This window comes from Carica papaya, chromosome 7 (genome assembly GCF_054855325.1).
Source record: "Carica papaya isolate Zhongbai chromosome 7, ASM5485532v1, whole genome shotgun sequence".
Taxonomy (NCBI): domain Eukaryota; kingdom Viridiplantae; phylum Streptophyta; class Magnoliopsida; order Brassicales; family Caricaceae; genus Carica; species Carica papaya.
The window spans coordinates 13,274,330-13,294,274 of record NC_142315.1 but is presented as its reverse complement, the minus strand read 5'-3'; the positions used below and the strand labels follow the sequence as shown (position 1 = coordinate 13,294,274).

At 35.4% G+C, this 19,945-nt stretch overlaps 4 protein-coding genes across 4 annotated transcripts; 2 read left to right on the top strand and 2 right to left on the bottom strand.

Moving 5' to 3' along the window:
* Window positions 1–7,450: 7,450 nt before the first annotated feature.
* LOC110817661 (hydroxyproline-rich glycoprotein family protein) lies at window positions 7,451–9,112 on the top strand. The gene has a single exon (XM_022046291.2). It carries the CDS (start codon window positions 7,451–7,453, stop codon window positions 9,110–9,112), a length of 1,662 nt encoding a protein of 553 aa, XP_021901983.2.
* A 1,623-nt stretch (window positions 9,113–10,735) lies between these two features.
* Window positions 10,736–13,191, top strand: VIP3 (Transducin/WD40 repeat-like superfamily protein). The gene is made up of 2 exons (XM_088207378.1): window positions 10,736–11,186; window positions 12,426–13,191. Exons 1-2 carry the CDS (start codon window positions 10,848–10,850, stop codon window positions 13,050–13,052), a joined length of 966 nt encoding a protein of 321 aa, XP_088063504.1. The 5' UTR covers window positions 10,736–10,847; the 3' UTR covers window positions 13,053–13,191.
* Window positions 13,192–14,384: 1,193 nt separating this feature from the next.
* Window positions 14,385–16,213, bottom strand: MTO2 (Pyridoxal-5'-phosphate-dependent enzyme family protein). Its single transcript, XM_022046290.2, has one exon. The coding sequence runs from the start codon at window positions 16,118–16,120 to the stop codon at window positions 14,498–14,500; it is 1,623 nt and encodes a 540-aa protein (XP_021901982.2). The 5' UTR covers window positions 16,121–16,213; the 3' UTR covers window positions 14,385–14,497.
* Window positions 16,214–16,851: 638 nt separating this feature from the next.
* Window positions 16,852–18,569, bottom strand: LOC110817658 (putative polygalacturonase At3g15720). Its single transcript, XM_088208498.1, has 6 exons — window positions 18,423–18,569; window positions 17,687–17,863; window positions 17,322–17,386; window positions 17,176–17,266; window positions 16,986–17,093; window positions 16,852–16,899 (listed from the first exon to the last, which is right to left on the bottom strand). The coding sequence occupies exons 1-6, from the start codon at window positions 18,567–18,569 to the stop codon at window positions 16,852–16,854; spliced, it is 636 nt and encodes a 211-aa protein (XP_088064624.1).
* Between the last annotated feature and the right edge of the window lie 1,376 nt (window positions 18,570–19,945).

The window sequence follows — 19,945 nt, the reverse complement described above, 5'->3', positions numbered from 1 at the left end:
GTGAAAGGGTTGAAAACTCTCACTTTATGCTTGAAAAAGAGCCTTCCCAACGATCTGCTTTATGAATGGAAGGGTGGAACCAAGGAAGACAACTGAATACCAGAAATTCAAAGAGAAGGATTTCCAGAGGTAAATATCTGACATTGAGCCCGCTTATCATAAGTATGAGTTGGGAGAGCGAGATAGAGATAAATACCCAATAGACGGTGAAAAGGATTTCCTGCACGCGGGAACCTTCATTCTATTTTGCAACCTTGATGTTTAGTTCTATTCTCCTGCTTTTATAAAGCTAACCGGGAGGGAGGTCTTTTTTTGGGTTTGGAGCCAACCATCATTGTGTTGCATAAGATGATGTCGTCCCACTTCGAGTTCCTTTCTTCATAGTAAAATATGATGATATGCTTCGGCAATCTTACCTACCAAATAAAAGGCCTGCTAGGTGATTGAAATCACTCAAGTCAGTGAGGACTCACTCACTCATCTACTCATTCTTTATATAACAATTTCTTCTATCTACTGAATTCAAAAGGCAACCCACCGCGCTGGGCTATAAGATAAGATACAGCTGTTGTACTATTTTACTAGTAAGAAAAAGCTAACGTAAGAACTGGAAGAGTCTTATATGTACGGTAACCCTCTCTTCCACTATTTGTGGACTGTTGCACAGAAAGGCCGACAAAAGCAACCTTTCTTAGTATGTTTTTTAAGTGCTCACTACTAGCGACAGGCGGCAAGGCCATAAAGTTAGTTCAGTTGGAAGCCTAAGCCAAGAAGGTACGAATAAAGTGATAGGCCCCTAACAAGATAGGGTAGGGGGACAACTTTCTTGTGGTAGTAATTGCGAACATCTCTCTTTTTCTCTTAGTGTGCACAGTTTGCTTGCATGCTACTTTAGGCACATCTCTCTTAAATTTGAGACTTTCTGCACCAAAAATATTCTTTTAAACAAAGGTATTCGTGCTTGGATGGCGGCTCAATATCAGCCTCATGAAAACCTTATATTCCCTGAAGAGGTTCTACCACGTGGAAATGCTCTTTAACGGAACTTTAGCTTTAGCTGGTCGTGACCAAGAAACCACTGGTTTTGCTTGGTGGGTAAGGAATGCCCGACTTATAAATTTATCCAATAAACTATTGGGAGCTCATATAGCACATGCCAGATTAATTGTATTATTGGCCGAAGCAATGAACCTATTTGAAGTGGCTCATTTTGTACCAAAAAACCCATGTATGAGCAAGGATTAATTTTACTTCCCCACCTAGTGACTCTAGGCTGTGGGGTAGCTCCTGGGGGAGAAGTTATAGACACATTTTCCATACTTTAGATATGGAGTACTTCACTTAATTTTCTTTGCAGTTTTGGACTTTTGCGGTATTTATCATGCACTTCTCGGACCTGAGACTTTTGAAGAATCTTTTCCATTTTTCCGACTCCTCAGAATTTGGTAACTTCAACTCCATTACCAATAACTTACGAATCTTTTTTCAGATTACACCCATTATCTCAAGTTTTGGATAGAACTAATCCATTGACCGAAATAATTCATGGGAGAAAATTGAGTTATTTGGGCCCTAGAGGATTAATGGGACGAACTGCTAATTTTTGGATATGAGATATCCATCCTAGTCACTATGGGCGCATTTGCCCCATTCCCACAAATTACTTCTGAATAAATTAAAAAAAATCATATTTAAGAACCAAACATTTCGTGATTCATTGGTAAATCTACTTTACTTTGATTTTCTATCAACCAAAAATAAAAAATTTGGGATTATTAACATGGTTAAAGCTAAACCGTTTGAAGTCCAGATGTAGCATGATACTCTTTCTACTACTATAGTTAATAAGATAATAAAAATATTATTATCATATATTAAAATAAATTATCAAATAATAATATATTCAATATATTACACGAATAATTGAATCGCGTGTATAACACTTATATCCCTAATACTTGGGACAATCGATGGTCATAACACTCATATTGGTCGAGGTATGAGAACAACCAATGATTATCCATTGGTCATGAAAATATTTGAGTATCTACATGTAGGGTGGGTCCCTATGAACTTTAAATAATATCGATTGAAAAGACATCACGCGATAAAATCTAAAAGTAAATAAAAGGTTAAATATCAAATGGAAAAGAAAAGTGATTGATCTAATATATGTATTGTATTTGATTATGAATTCGATATGATATGATGGTATTTGCACATGAGAATGTAAGTTATATGAACACGAACATGATATGGTTTGATGGTATTGTGAATGGGAAAGAAAAGAGAGGTTTTTTTAATAAAAAATTAATTTTATTAAAATTTATATTATGTTGGTATTTTTTACTATTTTCTACAATATTTTGGTAAGTTATTACGTTGTTTGTTTTTTGTATCTTTACTGAGTTAGTGTAGCTTACCTAATTTATTATTTATCTTTTTCATAATATGACAATTAAGACCTTGCTCCTGAACAATAAAAGATTTGTTAGATGATTTTCTATTTTTATTTTAGAAAAAACTTGAGGTTTAATTATTTCTTTAGTTGGAGTACTTATTTTAAATGTTTTTAAAAACCTTGCTATCCACGATTGCCTCATGATCACATGCACATCATAGAAACATATACAAGAAATGTTTTTGTAAACATTATATTGACTTGCTGCTTTGAATTATGTTATCGTAGTTTTCATTAATTTAAGTCACGGGTGTATGTTCAAGACTCTAAAATGAGTCAGACTCAGAACGCTACAGGTGAACTTTTATTTTATGATAGTTAGGACAAGATATGAGTTAGAGCTATAAGAGTCTAAAGTTCTTTTCGTTTTCAAAATTAAAATAAAGTTCTTAAGGATTAGTTAAAGTGGTAAGTGAGCGACCAACTTGTACCTTTGACAATTTTATCTAATTGTTATAAATAACATTTTAAGACTAAAATTATAAGTCAATATAACAATTCTTTATTGAAAATTTTTTTATAATAAATTTTAGGACCGAACAAACCCAAAAAGAAAAAAAGAATATATATATATATATAACCCTAAACGATGTTGCAGTGTCACTTTGGGTACTCAATTTTAACTGCATTTAACCTATAAAGATAATTAGCTGAAAAGAGGGAGAAGAAAACAAAAGGTTTGGTGTTTGAGAAAGTGTAAGCTGAAAGGCCATTCCCATTCATGTTTGTTGTAAAGGGAATGATTTCAATCATTGACGCCACGCTCCTCTTAATTATTTATTTATTTACTTACTAACTTTGTTTGTCGCTTGGCCTGGCCGCCTCGTGGGTAGAACTGCAAATGCAATTATTTTAATAAAGTTTTGATAATTCATTTAATCAAACATTCTTTACAAATTTAATAATTTGGTAATGTTGATATAATTCCTCTTCAACTTGCATTGCAGCAAAGCTGATAATCTCTCTCTCTCTCTCTCTCTCTGCTTCAAGTTAAATCAACTCCAACTACGTCTTTGAGTTTCGTGTGTGTATGCATATCAACGTGTATATATATATACATTAGTTTTCTTAAAGGCCAATTCTTTTTTTTTTTTTTATCTGTATATATATATATATATTCCGGTCTAATATGATTGAGTTTTTTCACACCCCTAAATGATGTAATTTGTTATTCTAAAAAAATTATTTAATAATTTGGTATTTTAATGCTAGACATATAATAATATATGTGTGCTCCAAATTTTTTACTCAAACCCAACCCCATCAATCAATTTATTGCATTAATGGTAACATCCAACATTATAATTAATTAATTACTTAATTAAATATTTGTTACCGTCATTTTTTATTATAAATTAAAATTTTAAATCAAATCTTATTTTTGTCTATCTTAATTTATAGTTTATTTTTTATTATGTTATAATTTATATATATATATATACGAATCACTAGTTAATAAATATATAAATTTAACATCAAGAAAAATGAAGAAATAACATAAGAATCATCCTTATTCACAATTTTTTTAAAAAAATTAATTTTGTAACTAGTATGGGTTTCTTTGGAAGTTATGTTAGTGTGTGTGTGTGTATACATATACATAAACATATATTGTTGCCAAGCTACATTTGCTAATATCACATTTTTGTGAAGCAAAAGGTTGTTGACAACGAATATGTACATAAACAAAGGAAGTAAAAACTCAAACCTCTAATTAAAAATTCTGAGCGTATAATTCAAAAATAGTAAAATAAATAATACTGAAATTTATAATTTAGCGGAAATATACTTTACTTAAAATACTCAATAGAAATACGAGAATACTCTTGAAACTTTAACGAAAAAAACATAAAAGAAACAAATATAATTAATTTCTACTGAAAACAGATAAAGCGGAAAAGATAATCTTTTAACTAATTTCCTGCTGTTCAGTATCTGGATTTTGGTCGTCCTGATCTGAAATGGTAATAAGAATGGATGAACAACACTAACTCAATAAAAATATCAAAAAAAATTTAGTGCGGAAACAATAACCAAAGGAGTACTTACCTTGTATTAAAAACCATATTGGTGCGGTTACACCCTTTTTTTTATGGAAAATAATTTAATACACATTTATTTTTCCTTTAATATACTTTCATGCATTATATCTAGATACGTTCAGGAAAATGATGGAATTCTATTACTTTGTTAATCATTCACTTATCCATCCTCTAGAATTATTTCTATCCTCGGTATCTATGGGCACCATAAGAGTTTTTAATACTCGTAGATTTATATTTCTTTCACCACATCGGCTGTCCCCACAGCCCATCTGGTAATGGGCGCCACTTGAACCGACCACTCTATATCCCGTCTAATATGAGTGCCGCTTATATTAGCCATCACCATACCCTGTCTGGTATGGGCGCCTTTCATAATCTCCCAACCTCGTCCGATATGGGACTTCTCAGTCCCGTACAATTGAGGATTATATCCACGATAGGGGTTATATACTCTCATTCCTGATAACCGGTGACTATTCATTCACCTCACTACTCGATTCTATTTTCATCAACAACCTGTTCTGCATCATGCAAATTCCAAACTATCTCTTTTACCTTTTAATCATTGCAATGTATACATAAACACAATATTAATGCCAGAACACGTAACTCGTAATTGGGTGTGCATCGAGGGAGAAGTAATCATCAAATAGGTTAAAGTAAATATAATATGAATGCCTTAAAATACAATACGACCAGATAAGGTAAGATTAATTTCGATGAATAGAATGCTTAGAACATCATAATAATATAAAGTTATATGCAATAAAACAAAATAAATCAAAATAAGGGGAATATATATAGGAATACGTGTGAATTTATTTAAGAAAAACAGTAGAATAAATCAGAATAATGATCAGCATTTAGCTGCATCGGCAACTTCAAGGTTAAATTTAGCAACACGTGATGTGGGTTAAGTTTTTTATTCAACCAAGTACATTTATACATACACCTATAGATGTGTATTACTTTATTTTATCGTCATTCTCACCATGTTATTATTTTACTAATATTATTATATTTATTGGTATTATTATCATTAATTAATCTATTTATTATTATTTATGTATTATCACTATTATTAATTAAAATATATTATTATTATTACTATTACTATTACTTTTTTTTGTTGACCTTTGGTCAATTGCTACAGAAGGAAGGGTTTTAGGTATTCTTACCCCAAATCAGTCGGCAGCGGCACGACTCCTTGAAACCACCGGTCGCGGCGATCCCGGCCCTCGGCTTCCACTTATCTCCTCTCCTTTTCTCTCATTTATTTGCCAAATGATGAAACAACGTGTTATTAGTGCCTACGGAAGGAAAAGGAGCAAGAGAAGGCGGACGGCTGATTGAAATCGGGTTCGGCTTCTAGTCGCAGCGCGCATCTCTCCTCCTCGTCTTACGGTGCTCTCGGGTGGATCTACGGTGAGTTTTATATTAAAAAAGAATCAGGAATGAAGAAAATGAAGAAAATTGTGCTTATGGGCATTAGTTCGACTTCCAGCATGGCAACACTGTCACTCCCTGACATCTGAGCTCCCTCCGGCGCCCCCTGCATGTCTTCTTCTCTAGTCAACCTAGCGCCTAGGGTTTGGGGACCAGCCGAAAGGAGGTTTAAATACCTCTTATCTTTTAATCTGGACCGTTCATATAGGTTCACATGATGCGAAATAGTCGTATGATCGCGCTTATTTGAGGAACGGATCTGGATTGTCCGATTGAAAATACGTGGGCAATTCGATCAATCCTATTTGGAGAATTGACCTCGATCGGTCACGCGCGTAGGGCCTTGAACCGTTCGATCAACCGAGCATACAGATCGCCAACGTGGCTTCCCATGTGGAATCTGTTTCAACGTATCCGCCACGTGTCGTGCGGTGACTCCTTGTGCTACTGACTTGGGCGTCCACATGGTCTTTTTTTTTTTTTTTTAACGAATTAATCCTTCTTTTTAAAATTTTTTTTAAATAGATCATTTTTTATTGTCAGTTTGATTCATTTTTTTAAATTATTTTTAAAAATACTCAAAATTCATATATCTGAAAAATAATTAAAATTAACTATTTTTATTATTATTAAAAATTTAAATTACATTATTTTGAATCTAAATTCTGGCTCTGAATGTTGCAGGAGGAAATATCCTGAAAAAATGGTTCTACTTTTTACCATTTACAGAAAATATATAATTAATATATATATATATATATATAAAAGATATTCATCCGAACTTTGAGATTCATCATCAAGTGGGTAAAGTGAGGTAATATTTCCACCTGAGTGGAAAATAAATTATTAGTAGAGAAATTAATATTTTGAGAATATGAAAAAATCGACTAAACTTTCACCCAAACAGTCAATATGGGTTATGCAGTTTTGATTTAATAATGTAATGATGTTAGATGTTCATGCTTAAACTTTTTGCTACATATACATATATATATATATATATTTTACCTTTTCTTTTTCAACAATCATGAAATTTCAAATTAATTATTAAATATTTTAAGAACATGAATATAATTGATTTATTGTTATTTTTATTAAAAAATTATATAAGTTAAACTTAAAATATAAAAATTATATTTATAAAATTGCAATTCACATGCATCCTCAAAATAACTTTCTTTTTAAAATAATTTTTTTTTTTTGACCTTTCTTAAAAGAAATAACCTCAAACACTTCACTTATAATTTGACGCTCCTAATAATCAATTTCAAATTCATTATAAGCAATGTGGGAGATACCTTCCTTGACTTTATAAAATTTACACCACATTTCCTTGCCATTATAAAATATATTTATGTACTCCTTTAAATTTGATTTCCATCTCATAACTTTCTTCAACCTTCACCTTATATACATATATACCTACATATACTTATCTTTCTCTGAAAGCCAAGAAATTTTAAACAAACACCCACCCGCAAAATCGTCGCCGGCCACCATGAATCGGTATACCTCGCCGTCTTCTTTCCTTACTCCGCCGTTGCTTATCATAATCTTACCCATTACCGCATTACTGCTTTTGATCTTTCTTCTTCCTTCATTTCTCTCTATCAGCTCCCAAATTTTCCAACCAACTTCCTCAGTTAGGAAAAGTTGGGATTCTATCAATATATTTCTGGTCTTGTTTGCGATTCTTTGTGGTGTTTTTGCTAGACGAAACGATGACGCATCGTCCCCCGATGAAGACGAACAAAAGTACATCGGCGTCGGAAATGTTTCCCGGGATGCAGCTTGCAGCAAACCTGTCTCTGTTTCAGACCAATGGTTTGATCAGTATGATCATCCTAAGATCTACGATACTCCTCCCCTGCCGGCAATTAGCATAAAGAGGAACAGCAGCTCGTACCCGGATCTCAGGCATGAATCCTTGTGGGAAACCGGCGATGAGAGGTTCCGGGTTTTCGATGATTTTGAAATAAGTAAGGTCCGATCATCGGCAATCTCCTCCGATCATCGTCAACTTCCACTTCGTAGAACACAGAGTGAACTGGAGCATGAACGTACCAAAACCAAGGTGATTCCAGTTGACACTTTTGTGCTTCGTCACCCTCTAAATCCGCCGACAACGCCGCCGCCTCCACCTCCTCCTCCGCCTCCGGCGGTTCGTCAAAAACCCAGACGAATATATCACTCAATCAGAAATGAAGAAAGAGTGGAGAAGGCAGTGGAAAACAATGGTATTACCGAGAATAAGACTTCACCAGCAACTCCCCCGCGGCCACCCCCTCCTCCTCCGCCGCCATCTTATGTGAGGCGTGGATCAGAGCAGAGGTACGGTAAACTTGAACGTAGAAAAAGTAATGCAACGAAGGAGATTAAGATGGTGTTGAGTTCATTTATTCAGAATCAGAGAAAGAGAAAGAAGAAGCTAAAAACAAAAAGTGCTGAAATCAGGCAAGATCATCTTCTTTACTCTCCGCCATCTGAATCATCATATTACAACCAGTCGACCGCTCCGGCAACGCCGCTTCCACCTCCTCCTCCGCCACCGTCAGTTTTTCATGGCTTATTCAGGAAAGCAAGCAAAAACAAAAGGGTTCACTCAGTCCCGGCGCCACCTCCGGCACCACCGCCGTCATCGTTAACACGATCTTCCAAGCCAAAAATCCACGTCCCACCTCCGCCTCCGCCTCCCCCTGCACCAGCAACACCTACACGAGGACGAATTTACCCAACAGCCACCCGGAGGCCACCGCTGCCAACGAGGGGGAACACTTTTTACGAAGAAAACATAAATAGCGGCAATCAGTCTCCGATGATTCCCATGCCTCCTTCTCCACCGCCACCTCCGTTCAAAATGCCGGGGATGAGGTTTGTAGTTCGAGCGGGATTCGTTAAGATAGGAAGCAGCCAGAGCTCCCGTTGTAGCTCCCCTGAGTTGGAGGACACATCTCTTTTCTCCGGCAAGGAAGAATCAGAAACGACAAGCTTGGAGGGGGGTGGTAGCGGTGGTTGTGGTGGTGGGTCAGTGTTTTGTCCCAGTCCTGATGTTAACGTAAAGGCCGACAGCTTCATTGCTCGGCTACGGGATGAATGGAGGTTGGAGAAGATGAATTCCATGAGGGAGAAGGGAAAAATGGTGGCCTTTGCCTCGGCCTAGGCCCAGCCCAATCAAAAGGCCAGATTAAAATTTCAGCAGATATTCTACACGGTACATTCATTACCCTAGACCTATAAACACAAAAGTTAATTGAAGAAGAAGCAGCAGAAGTTAAAAATATATTATGAGACATAATGGAGATCTGGTGTGGTTTTAATTCACATCTTGATGATCGTTCATGGAGGACGATAAATGTTGGTTTATGATTAGGCTCTGAGTTTGTATTTTGATTAAGCTCTTGGAGCCAAGTTGGAGTTGGGTTTGCAGGTTTTGAATTGCTTATATGTATGTATGTATGTATAGGTGGGTGAGTGGGGGGGGGGGGGGGGGGGTGTTAATGGAGATGGGCTCCCATTTTGGGTGTGTTTTTCTTTTTTCTTGAAGCTCACCTGGTGGAGCCCCTTTTTTTCTTTTTACTTTTGTAGAAAGTGTTAATTTGGATTTCAAGTTTTGCTTCTGATCTAAATCTCTGTCTGTGGATATAATCTATATATACATATAAGTACATAAAAGCATAGATGAATGAGTGGCTGGATAATTGATTGATAAAAAATTTGGGAGTACAGCTCAAGTGAGGAGATATTTGTGCAGGTCCCCCATTGATGAGCAAAAATAAAAATTGTTAATTTCTTCTTTTGATCTACTCATTATTTTGACACCAAACTCATATTGAAATATCTCTATATTCGTATAACCTATAAAATATTTTTAATTTTTAATAAAAATAAAATGAAAAGCACTTCCTTGGCCCTCCAATTTCCACACAAGATCCAGACACTAAATTATTTCCATACCAAAAAAATTTAAAAGCACTTAATTTTTTTTTTTAATATAAATTCAAGTGAAATTTTATCCCGACACTTAAAATTATTTAGTTCATGTTTCGAGTTGTTTCATACCATAAATCAAAAAATTTGTCGGATATGCGGATTCACATCTCTTGCATCCAACACAATACTTTGATACTTAGTGAAAATAATTTGTTTAACTTTATATCCATTCCAAGATATCATTTTTAATATATTTGTAGAGTATACCTCATACATGTGACATAATTTTTTTTGGTTCTAAATGTGACATAAAATTTATAAATTATTTAATGTAATAAAATTTTAATATGATAAATTTGTGAATGAATTATTTTATTAAATTTTTTTTAATTAATTTATTTTTGAATTAACTAATAAGAGAATATTAAGATACTTTAATTCCTTCCTTATGTTTTCACTAATAATATCTATTAGATTACAAAATATTATACATATTAAGTCTCAAATTGATGAATATTATCATTTTATGATTAATGCTACTTATTCAACAAAGTTGACAATCCATAATTATGTTTATTTATTTTTTTGTACTTACTAGTTTATTCTTTTTATATTTTAAAAATAAAAATTGTAACAAGATTTTTATTACTAATACTTTTACATTTTCGAAATTTATAAATAATTAAATTATATTACATTTTTTAAAATAAAATAAATTATTAGTACAATATTTAGTGTCATTTAAAATAATTTTTTTAATATCTAATTTTTACCATTATACTTTTTCCTTTTCGTCTTAAAAGGTTAAAACTGTCACTAAAATATAATTTTCAGAAAAAACTCAAAACCCCTTTTACTGTATACGAGTAACGAGTACACATTCGGATTCAACTTTTCAATGCAAGAAAAACCCCAAATCTAGTCTAGGGTTCTGCTTCCTTGCTGCCGTAGCTTACACCAAACCAATGAAGCTCGCAGGCTTGAAATCCCTAGAGAATGCACACGACGAGTCCTTATGGGCTGCCACTTGGGTCCCCGCCACGGACGACCGACCCGCTCTCCTGCTCACTGGCTCCCTTGACGAGACTGTCCGCTTGTGGAGGTCTGACGAGCTGGTTCTTGAGCGTACCAACACCGGTCACTGCCTCGGCGTCGCAGCTGTAGCTGCGCACCCCTCCGGCGTCATCGCTGCTTCTTCCTCTCTCGATAGCTTCGTCCGCGTCTTTGATGTCGACACCAACGCCACCATCGCCACCCTCGAAGCTCCCCCCTCTGAGGTTTGGGGAATGCAGTTTGATCCTAGGGTAATTTCCTTTCTTTTTGGCTTCCTCTTCCTGCCCTTTCTTTTGTTTTTCCTTGATTCTTCTAGTTTTTGTTTTTGCAATGTGAGGAATTTTTCTTAGGTCCGGTTCATTTGATGATTTGTGTTAACTAGGAGATTCGATAATGATGTACTCAAGCTTGTGTGTAGAATGTATTCTTCTCTTTTTAGGCTCAAGGAATTAGTTAGGAGGGATTGAGGGTTAGTTAGGTGAGCTTACTTTCTCTTTCCCATGAATTTTCCATCCACCTAAATAATGGTTCTCTAGGAATCTATGGGGAATGTGAAAACATTTATGCTTAGAGGAATTTGTGTTTGCATCCAGAGTTTTAATTGTCAGTAAATATGAGAATATACGCATGGGCTCTTCGAAGATTCTTATTTCCGCTACAAGATTGAGATTTAGTGTTCCTGAGTTTCGGAAATTTGCATCTAACTATGAAGTTATTTTCTTCTCTTTTATCGTGCCGCCGTACCTAAAACATGTATGTCACTCAGATGAGGGAACTTGGAAGTTTATTTTACTGACCTTACTTCACAATGGTCAAGGCTAATGAATGCATTACTTGGTAATTTAATCAAGGAAGTATATCAGACAGTCTTACTTGGTGATTTGATTGTAGTACGTGCCAATAGAACAAGTTTAGGTCCGTGATGTGCAAAAACAAAAATTAGCTGCTCCATGTTCGGTTTATCTATATGACATTAATAGATGCGCCATCTTCTCTTTTGGTAGGTATATTAATGTTGCAGTTTGCATAAATAATCTTTTTAGTCTGTTATTTTCCATTACCCGTGAAAACTGCATTCCTTCTAGTATGTATCACCATTTGCTGCAATGAGGAACTTGCCCACTCTGCTATGAGCCATATGCTCTTGAGCTTAGTAATTCATAGCAATGCTGTTCAAAAGTTGTTTTTCTCCAAGATTCATGGTTCTGCTTTTACCTTTTCATTCTGGAATCTCGTGCATGTATATGTTGTTTTTCTGAATATGGACTCTGCCTACTTGCCAACTTCTGTCTGCACGGCAAGCAAACTTTGTACGTCACTCAAAAAATAAGAACTTATTTTTGGTTTTATTTTTGTTATACATGAGATAGCAAACCAACTATTTTCAACTTAATGGGTATGTGTATTTGGCTTGAGTGGAAATTCGGGACTCCATTAGCCTTTTTATGTACATTTAGAAAAACTGCTGCTAATGGTAGATTAAATCACAGGGTACCACTCTTGCTGTTGCTGGTGGTGGTAGTGCATCAGTCAAGCTCTGGGACACTGCCACTTGGAGACTAATTGCAACTCTATCCATTCCTCGACCAGAGGGACCCAAGCCAACTGATAAAAGTGGCAGCAAGAAGTTTGTGTTATCTGTTGCTTGGAGTCCTGATGGGAGACGCGTTGCTTGTGGTTCGATGGATGGCACCATCTGTGTTTTTGATGTAGATCGTGCCAAATTTCTTCATCATCTGGAGGGCCACTTCATGCCTGTGAGGTCTCTTGTGTATTCTCCAATGGATCCACGTGTACTGTTCTCTGCATCAGATGATGCTCATGTGCATATGTATGATGCCGAGGGAAAAAGTCTGATTGGGGCCATGTCAGGCCATGGTAGCTGGGTACTGACTGTAGATGCAAGCCCAGATGGAGCAGCTATTGCAACAGGCTCCAGTGACCGGACTGTAAGACTTTGGGATCTTAAGATGAGGGCAGCTGTTCAGACAATGAGCAACCACACAGACCAGGTCTGGTCAGTGGCATTTCGCCCCCCAGGGGGCACAGGTGTCCGGGTGGGTCGCCTTGCAAGTGTATCAGATGACAAAAGCATATCGCTGTATGATTACTCATAAGGCTCTCTGTCGTAGTACTGAGAATATCAATTGTTTGTATCATTTAACATAAGACAAGATGTTATTTAGTTCTTTTGTGTCTCAAAAAAGTTCTTTTGTGTTGCTGATTAAAACGAGCACTATACAGCATTTGGCTTTAGATCAACTTTAGCCCCCTTTAAAATCCAGTTGTAGAAATTTCTAACTTTTAGTAAGTCCTTGTAAACTACAGGATATAAGTAAATCAAATCAACCAGAGGATAATGAAAACTGCCCTGCGTATGTCTACTGTCAAAAGGTTTATTAAACCTCAATGCAGGATCCTTGTGTCATAATGCTGTTGAACCTTACGATTTTCAATTGACTTCTATCTATGAGATCATAGACATGCCTAGCTGCCCAGTCTCACTCAAAATATTTAAAAATTTAAACAAAAATAATTGCAGATACAACAGGTTCAATCATTCAAGAGTTTTTCAGCGGGTATTTGATTTACAGGAGCATTAACTCGGGATGCATTTATAAGCCATATATTGTTCTGTAATTCCAATTGATTGGCTGGCTGAAAGGAGGGGCCAAATGAATTAACCTTCTAACATAAATTATGAGCAAGTACGGCAACAGCCAGAAATGGTTGTAACATTCCTCGCTAATCTACTCCATCACATTCCAAATTAGCAAACATTACATCACAAGACAAAGCAATACCCAGCTGCCTACTCATATGTGTTTCATGTAAGCCATAAGATCGATTGGATAACCATTATTTCCAAAGCCTAAAAACAACCGATACATTTAAACTGTAATCGTAGTCCATTTCACGTTTAAATATCATTTGTTTGCATCGCATGTTCATTTCATTAGAAGGGCAAGGGAAGAACTACATGTTGTGAGAGCAGCAGAGACCCAATTGAGTATGAGCTTACTACTGGCTTCACTGTCCACCCACAACTTTATCAATTAAGGGGAACCATCCAAAAGGGCTATATTCCTGGTAAATCCAGGCCCTACAACACCCACTTCATATTCAACAAATCAAACTCATGATGTTAGAATTTAACTGCTAAAAGACAATCCAATTTAACTTATTGTTTCACCCATTTCTTTAATCTCATTACTATCAAGCTAGGATGCTGAATCAAACAACACTTTTATGCCATTTTCATCCATTTCTGTCCCAAAAAAGGTAACAGATAGCAGATTAAACGTTAGCCTATTCATGCTTCACATACTCAAATGTTGGTGGAAGATGATTTCTACTCTATATAAAACCCAAAATTACCTACCATCTTCACACAAAACCCGTCCTACAACCCAAACCTACTGTAAAACTTATCTAAGAAAAAGGGCATATCAAAACCAAATAAACGTGTTATTTCAAAAAAAAAAAAAAAGAAAAAAGAAAAACCAAATAAACGTGATTTGAACAGAGTATAAGGGGCCTAAACTTACAACATGAAATCCTATTAGTTGGGAGCCTTGTTACCCAAGTAACTCTTCAGCACATCCATCACTGCCCCAAAATCCGCGTTGACTTGCACTGGTGGATTAGCAAACTGGCAAGCCATGTCAGGAATAGCCTTTGAATGATAATCAATCTTTGACTGCGTGAATTTCAACCCATGAGCAGTGCTCACCACTACAGTTCTGTCCGTTGGCCCTATCACCCCGCTATTCCTCAGCTTAATCAGAGCCGTCAAAGCAACCCCGGTGTGTGGGCATATAAACATGCCTGTGGAATCTGCTCGTGCCATTGCGTCCATTAACTCCTCCTCCGTCGCTTCCTCAACAATCCCATCTGAATTTTTGAGAGCGTACACAGCTCTGTCAATGGAAACAGGGTCTCCGATCTGGATAGCAGAGGCAAACGTGGAATTAGCCTTCACTGGCTTAAAATCCTTCCATCCCGCCTTGTAATGTAGGTAAAGCGGATTAGCATTGGCTGCCTGAGCACAAACAAGCCTGGGAATACTATCAACAAGACCCAGTTCTTGGCACATTTTAAAACCTTTATAAAAAGCATATATGTTACCAAGATTACCACCCGGCACGATCACCCAATCAGGCACTTCCCAATCAAACTGCTGCAGTATCTCGATTGCAGCAGTCTTTTGTCCTTCCAGTCTTAAACTGTTTAAAGAATTAGCCAAATAGATAGGCAGCTCTGACGTTACTTCCCTTATCAACTTCATGCACCCATCAAAATCAGTATCTATGCTCAACACAAAAGCTCCATTTGCGATTGGCTGCACCAGTTGCGCGATTGATATCTTGTTCGCAGGCAAAAACACGATTGAGGGAATCCCAGCAGAAGCGCAGTAAGCGGATAACGCCGCCGATGTGTCGCCGGTGGAGGCGCAACCAACTCCAACGAGTGGTCGCTTCATTTTGCGCAAGCGGTTCACTTGGCTGACCAGAACGGTCATTCCCAGATCCTTGAAACTACCCGTATGGCTGATCCCACAGTGTTTTACCCACAAATCGTTCATGCCCAGAAACTGTTTGCCAAAACGCTCGGCCCAGAAAAGATTGGAATTCCCTTCGAAAGCACTGACAATGTCGTCGTCGTCGATCTCGGGTAGAACCCACTCCTTCTTCGACCATACTCCGGACCCGTAAGGCCACGTAGTTTTCCCTACGCGAGAGTCGAATAGCTCCCGCCAATACCCGCCGTCGAACTTCCTCAACGCATCCATGTCATGCTGGACGTCGAGCAGGCCGCCGGAGCGGCTGCGGTAGACGATCTCGTCGAGCGAATAGAACTCGGACGAATCAGGGGCAGCGTTGAAGGGAACGTAGCGTGCGGAGAAGGGGTTGGAGGAGGAAGAGCGCTGTCGGCGCGCCTCATCGCGGATGTTCTCGTCAGATAGGCGACGGGTTTTGGAGAGGGGAGAGGAAGGAGGAGCATTATTGGTACTGGGTTTTTTGGCAGTGGAGGAGGGATCTAATATGGAAGAGTTGCAGGAAAAGAGAGGGAGACGAGAATTGGGCGGATATATTTTAGGGGAATTAAAAGGTTTGGGTTTGGGTTGAGAAGTGGGGTTAAAGGGGGTGGAGAGGGAAGAGCCGAAAAATGAAGAAGAAGCCATTTTTGAACAGAGGGAGAAGGATAGGGAGATTGAAGAAGGTAAGAAGAGAGACGGCTGGTTTTATTTTGGATAATTTGATGTAATTTTGATATGGTATTTAATAGTTCAGACACGAGGAGTTTTTGCACCAACGTTTTGATTGTGCCGTAAAGGTGAGATTTTTGTTTTTTGTTTTTTTCAAAAAAATGAATAAAATTTAACAAGTTTGGATTTTTTAGAATATTAAGTCTTAATTGAGATTAAAACATTTTTAATTTTTTCGAAGTTATGAGGGTGCCATAAATCCACACGATACATACCAATCAATTCAGAAAAATAAAATTATATATAAAATGAATTCTTGTATATATATATATATATAAACAATCACGACGTAAAGGATCAATGAAATGCCGATTAATTTTATAAGGGTTTACCAAAATAAATTATTCAATAGCAATTATATCATATATATATATAAATCTTGTTTTTCTCCCTCAAAATAAAATACGTGAGGATAGAATGAGAGAAATTGGGAAGTAAAGGAGAGGTTAAACAAGGAATTGGTGGAGTAACAAAAGAAGAGAAACCGTGAACATTGTTACAAATGGCCAAGGTTGGTAGGTATGGTGCCGATGATACGATGATGTTAACATTGTCGATGATTACATTGGTACAACCCGATCCCTTGGTATTGCAATTCAACACGATCGCTTCTTTATTAGCCGATGTTCCGCGGAAGTCTTTGAACGTTATGTCATGTCGCTTACTTTCACTCCATCTCCCGACTCACTTCCCTCCTAGATCATTTCATTAATCCCATATAATCATTTTTTATTTTTATTAGTTTAATTAAATGTAATTTATGAAATTGCTTCATACTTACAGGGAATATGAGATTAGGATTATAGAACTGGTCAATTATGATGGGATTTCTCGTATCCACAAGGTTGATTTGGTTGAAAGAAATCTTCCTAGCATACCCAGATCCACCCTAAAATAGTTTATTAATAATAATAATTAATTATGTACATAATCGTTTCAAATCTTCTCTAATTAATTTTTTTTTACGTTACCTGCCAAGTCTTGATTCTCGCTCCATTTTGAGTTCCTATAAGCGTGCAATTTTGAACTTGTACTTCTTCAACCCTCGAGTATTCTCCATTTGTAATTCATAATTTCTGGTAGAATAATATAATTTTGATTGATTGATTAATCATACCTGATGCCGTGGCCAGTGATGTTAATACGAGAAGACCCAGTGTTGATTGCAATACAGTCTATCACCTGTATGAATATAAATACATATTTACGTACATAATAATTAATATATAATAGTGAATGTTTAACATATGAATGGAGTCCGAAATGTCAATTCCATCCGTGTTTGGGAGCAACTCTGCACCCATTTATGCTTATATGGTTTCTTGGACTATTTACATGCATAATATTACTCACATCCACTCCGTGGAAATGAATTGCCTGCCCCCCCCCCCCCCCCCCCGGGAAAACTAATTAGTTCTCAATATTTTTTTTTTAAAAAGAAATATATAATTAAATACTGAATTAATAATAACGAATTATTACATCCAGAGTGGCAGTTTCGTAATTTTGATTGCAATATTTCCACCAAACAGGACCCTGACCGTCGATTCGTCCTCCGCCGTTGATGGTGAGACCGTTGATATTTGAGAAACTAATCCATGCTCCCAAACCATCCCCCGTTCTCCATCTCCTTCTCGGTGCAACAACATTCCCTCTAACCTATTTCCAATAATTTTTATTTATTTATAGGACTTCAATATACACACACGCACGCACGCACATTTCATTGTCTTATAAATAATTATTAAAATTATAACTAGTGTATAACACAGAATATAAATTTATTTCTTTTAAAAATAATGAATAATTAAAATATTTTTAGTAAAGAAATGATAAATATTAAAATATTTTAAAAATAAAGAATGAATAATATATATATATATATATATACACACGCACACATGCATATATGATATTGTAACAATTATTAACCTGAATGTGAATAGTTTTGGAGTTGCAGGGACCCAGGAACGTGATAGGGTTGAGCATGAAAGTTTTCCCACGAGGAACGTCGAGTGTTGGGTTGCCTTCCCGTGCTCCACATACATCTCTCCATGCTCTAATAAATGACTGTATTACATACATACATACATATATATATATATATATATATAAAAGTAATTTCAGAAGATTTTTTATAATCAAATCTCTTATTATAATCAACGAAAATTGATAGAGAAAGACATATACATATTAACGAAGAAGGAAATATACTCACATGTGAATCATCAGTAACACCATCACCAACAGCACCATATCTCACAACATTATAAACATCGCTTGTCACATAGGAGGAATCAAATGGAATACACGAACACCATCCAATTAGAAACCCTAAATACGTAACAATAATTAAATTATTCATGGAACCCACGAGAAAAAAAGGTGGAGAAGAAAAATGAAAATCAAAGACACTAGAGGTAGCTGTAAAAGAAATTAAGAATTAAGAATGGTGGTGAAATGGAGGAGATATATGTACACATATGTACATGTATACGTATATTAAAAGATGGAGAAATGACAAAAGTTATGGGAAATTTTCCATGTGTGATTTCTGATTTCTGGTTCCTGAAATCTTTCAATTTGTTTTCGTAAATTCAGCAACTTTTTCTCATTTAATGCATCATATAATTTTTGTGCATCTGTTTTTCTTCTTTTATTTACTATTATGTTTTACATATTTATGAAAAATGTATTTCTTAAAAATATTTTGTTCAAAATGAACATAAATAATTACTCACTAGACACCTACTAGCTGGCTTGGTTAATATTAAAAAGAAAATTAGAAATATATAAATTATTACTCATGGTTAATCTGGTCTAATACCAACACGATTTACTAAAGAGATTTTGCATACATACATACATACATATATATATATATATATATATATATAAAAGGGATTTTTTAAGCAAATATTGAAGAAATTATTGAAAAAGAGAAAATTACTATAATTTGGAATTTTGTTTCTTTCTAAAATTATCATCTTTTGGAATTTTCAATATATTTTTTATTAAAATAAAAGTTTGGAAGTTTTAAATTAGCTAGACAAATAAGAGTTTATGGAAATCTAGTGAGAGGTTAAGAAGGAATGTTGTTGAAAAAGCATATCATGTAATGATCTAAAAAAAAAAAAATACAATAGTTTTCTATAATTATGGTAAAGTTTTATTACAAGATATTATAATTTACAAATCCTTCTTTTAATCATGATTTTTTTTTTATTTTATATAATGCATGTTATTGAGCCATAACAAGTCATATATTGAAATGTCAAATCATATATTCCCTTTGTTCTTCAATCTTCGGTGTATGAGCATATACATACCATCTAGCTCCTCCATACATAATATTATTTTCAAATGAGAAACTTAATTATTTATAAGGACTATTTGTAAATTGTTTTTGTTAAATTCCTAATTATATAGCATATGTACTATTGAATTATTAGTCCGTTAAAATGTTCAATTAACTTAATAAAGTTATTCAACTTCTAAGACAATCTTTTAAATGGTATCAAGTTTGTAATATGTAGAGAATTAATGTTTTATTTTATTTTAATTTTCAGATTAATTATCTTTTAGAAATTTAACTAAAAAATTATTATTTTTTTAAAAAAAAAACTTTATACGCATTTTATTTTTCAATAGAGTTTAAAAATTATCACCGCTGAACAGTAATCTTAATAATCTTAACAAAAATAATTAATTTTTTTTTTTAAATCATGCAGGTAATAAAAG

Excerpts from the sequence above, each read along its gene's own strand:
- VIP3 (XM_088207378.1), top strand. The coding sequence starts at position 10,848 with ATGAAGCTCGCAGGCTTGAAATCCCTAGAGAATGCACACGACGAGTCC. Across the intron at positions 11,187-12,425 it reads GAATGCAGTTTGATCCTAGG|GGTACCACTCTTGCTGTTGC; the intron begins GTAATTTCCTTT and ends ATTAAATCACAG.
- MTO2 (XM_022046290.2), bottom strand. The coding sequence starts at position 16,120 with ATGGCTTCTTCTTCATTTTTCGGCTCTTCCCTCTCCACCCCCTTTAAC.
- LOC110817661 (XM_022046291.2), top strand. The coding sequence starts at position 7,451 with ATGAATCGGTATACCTCGCCGTCTTCTTTCCTTACTCCGCCGTTGCTT.
- LOC110817658 (XM_088208498.1), bottom strand. The coding sequence starts at position 18,569 with ATGAATAATTTAATTATTGTTACGTATTTAGGGTTTCTAATTGGATGG. Across the intron at positions 17,864-18,422 it reads GTGTTACTGATGATTCACAT|GTTAGAGGGAATGTTGTTGC; the intron begins GTGAGTATATTT and ends TATTGGAAATAG. Across the intron at positions 17,387-17,686 it reads ACGAAACTGCCACTCTGGAT|GTGATAGACTGTATTGCAAT; the intron begins GTAATAATTCGT and ends ATATTCATACAG.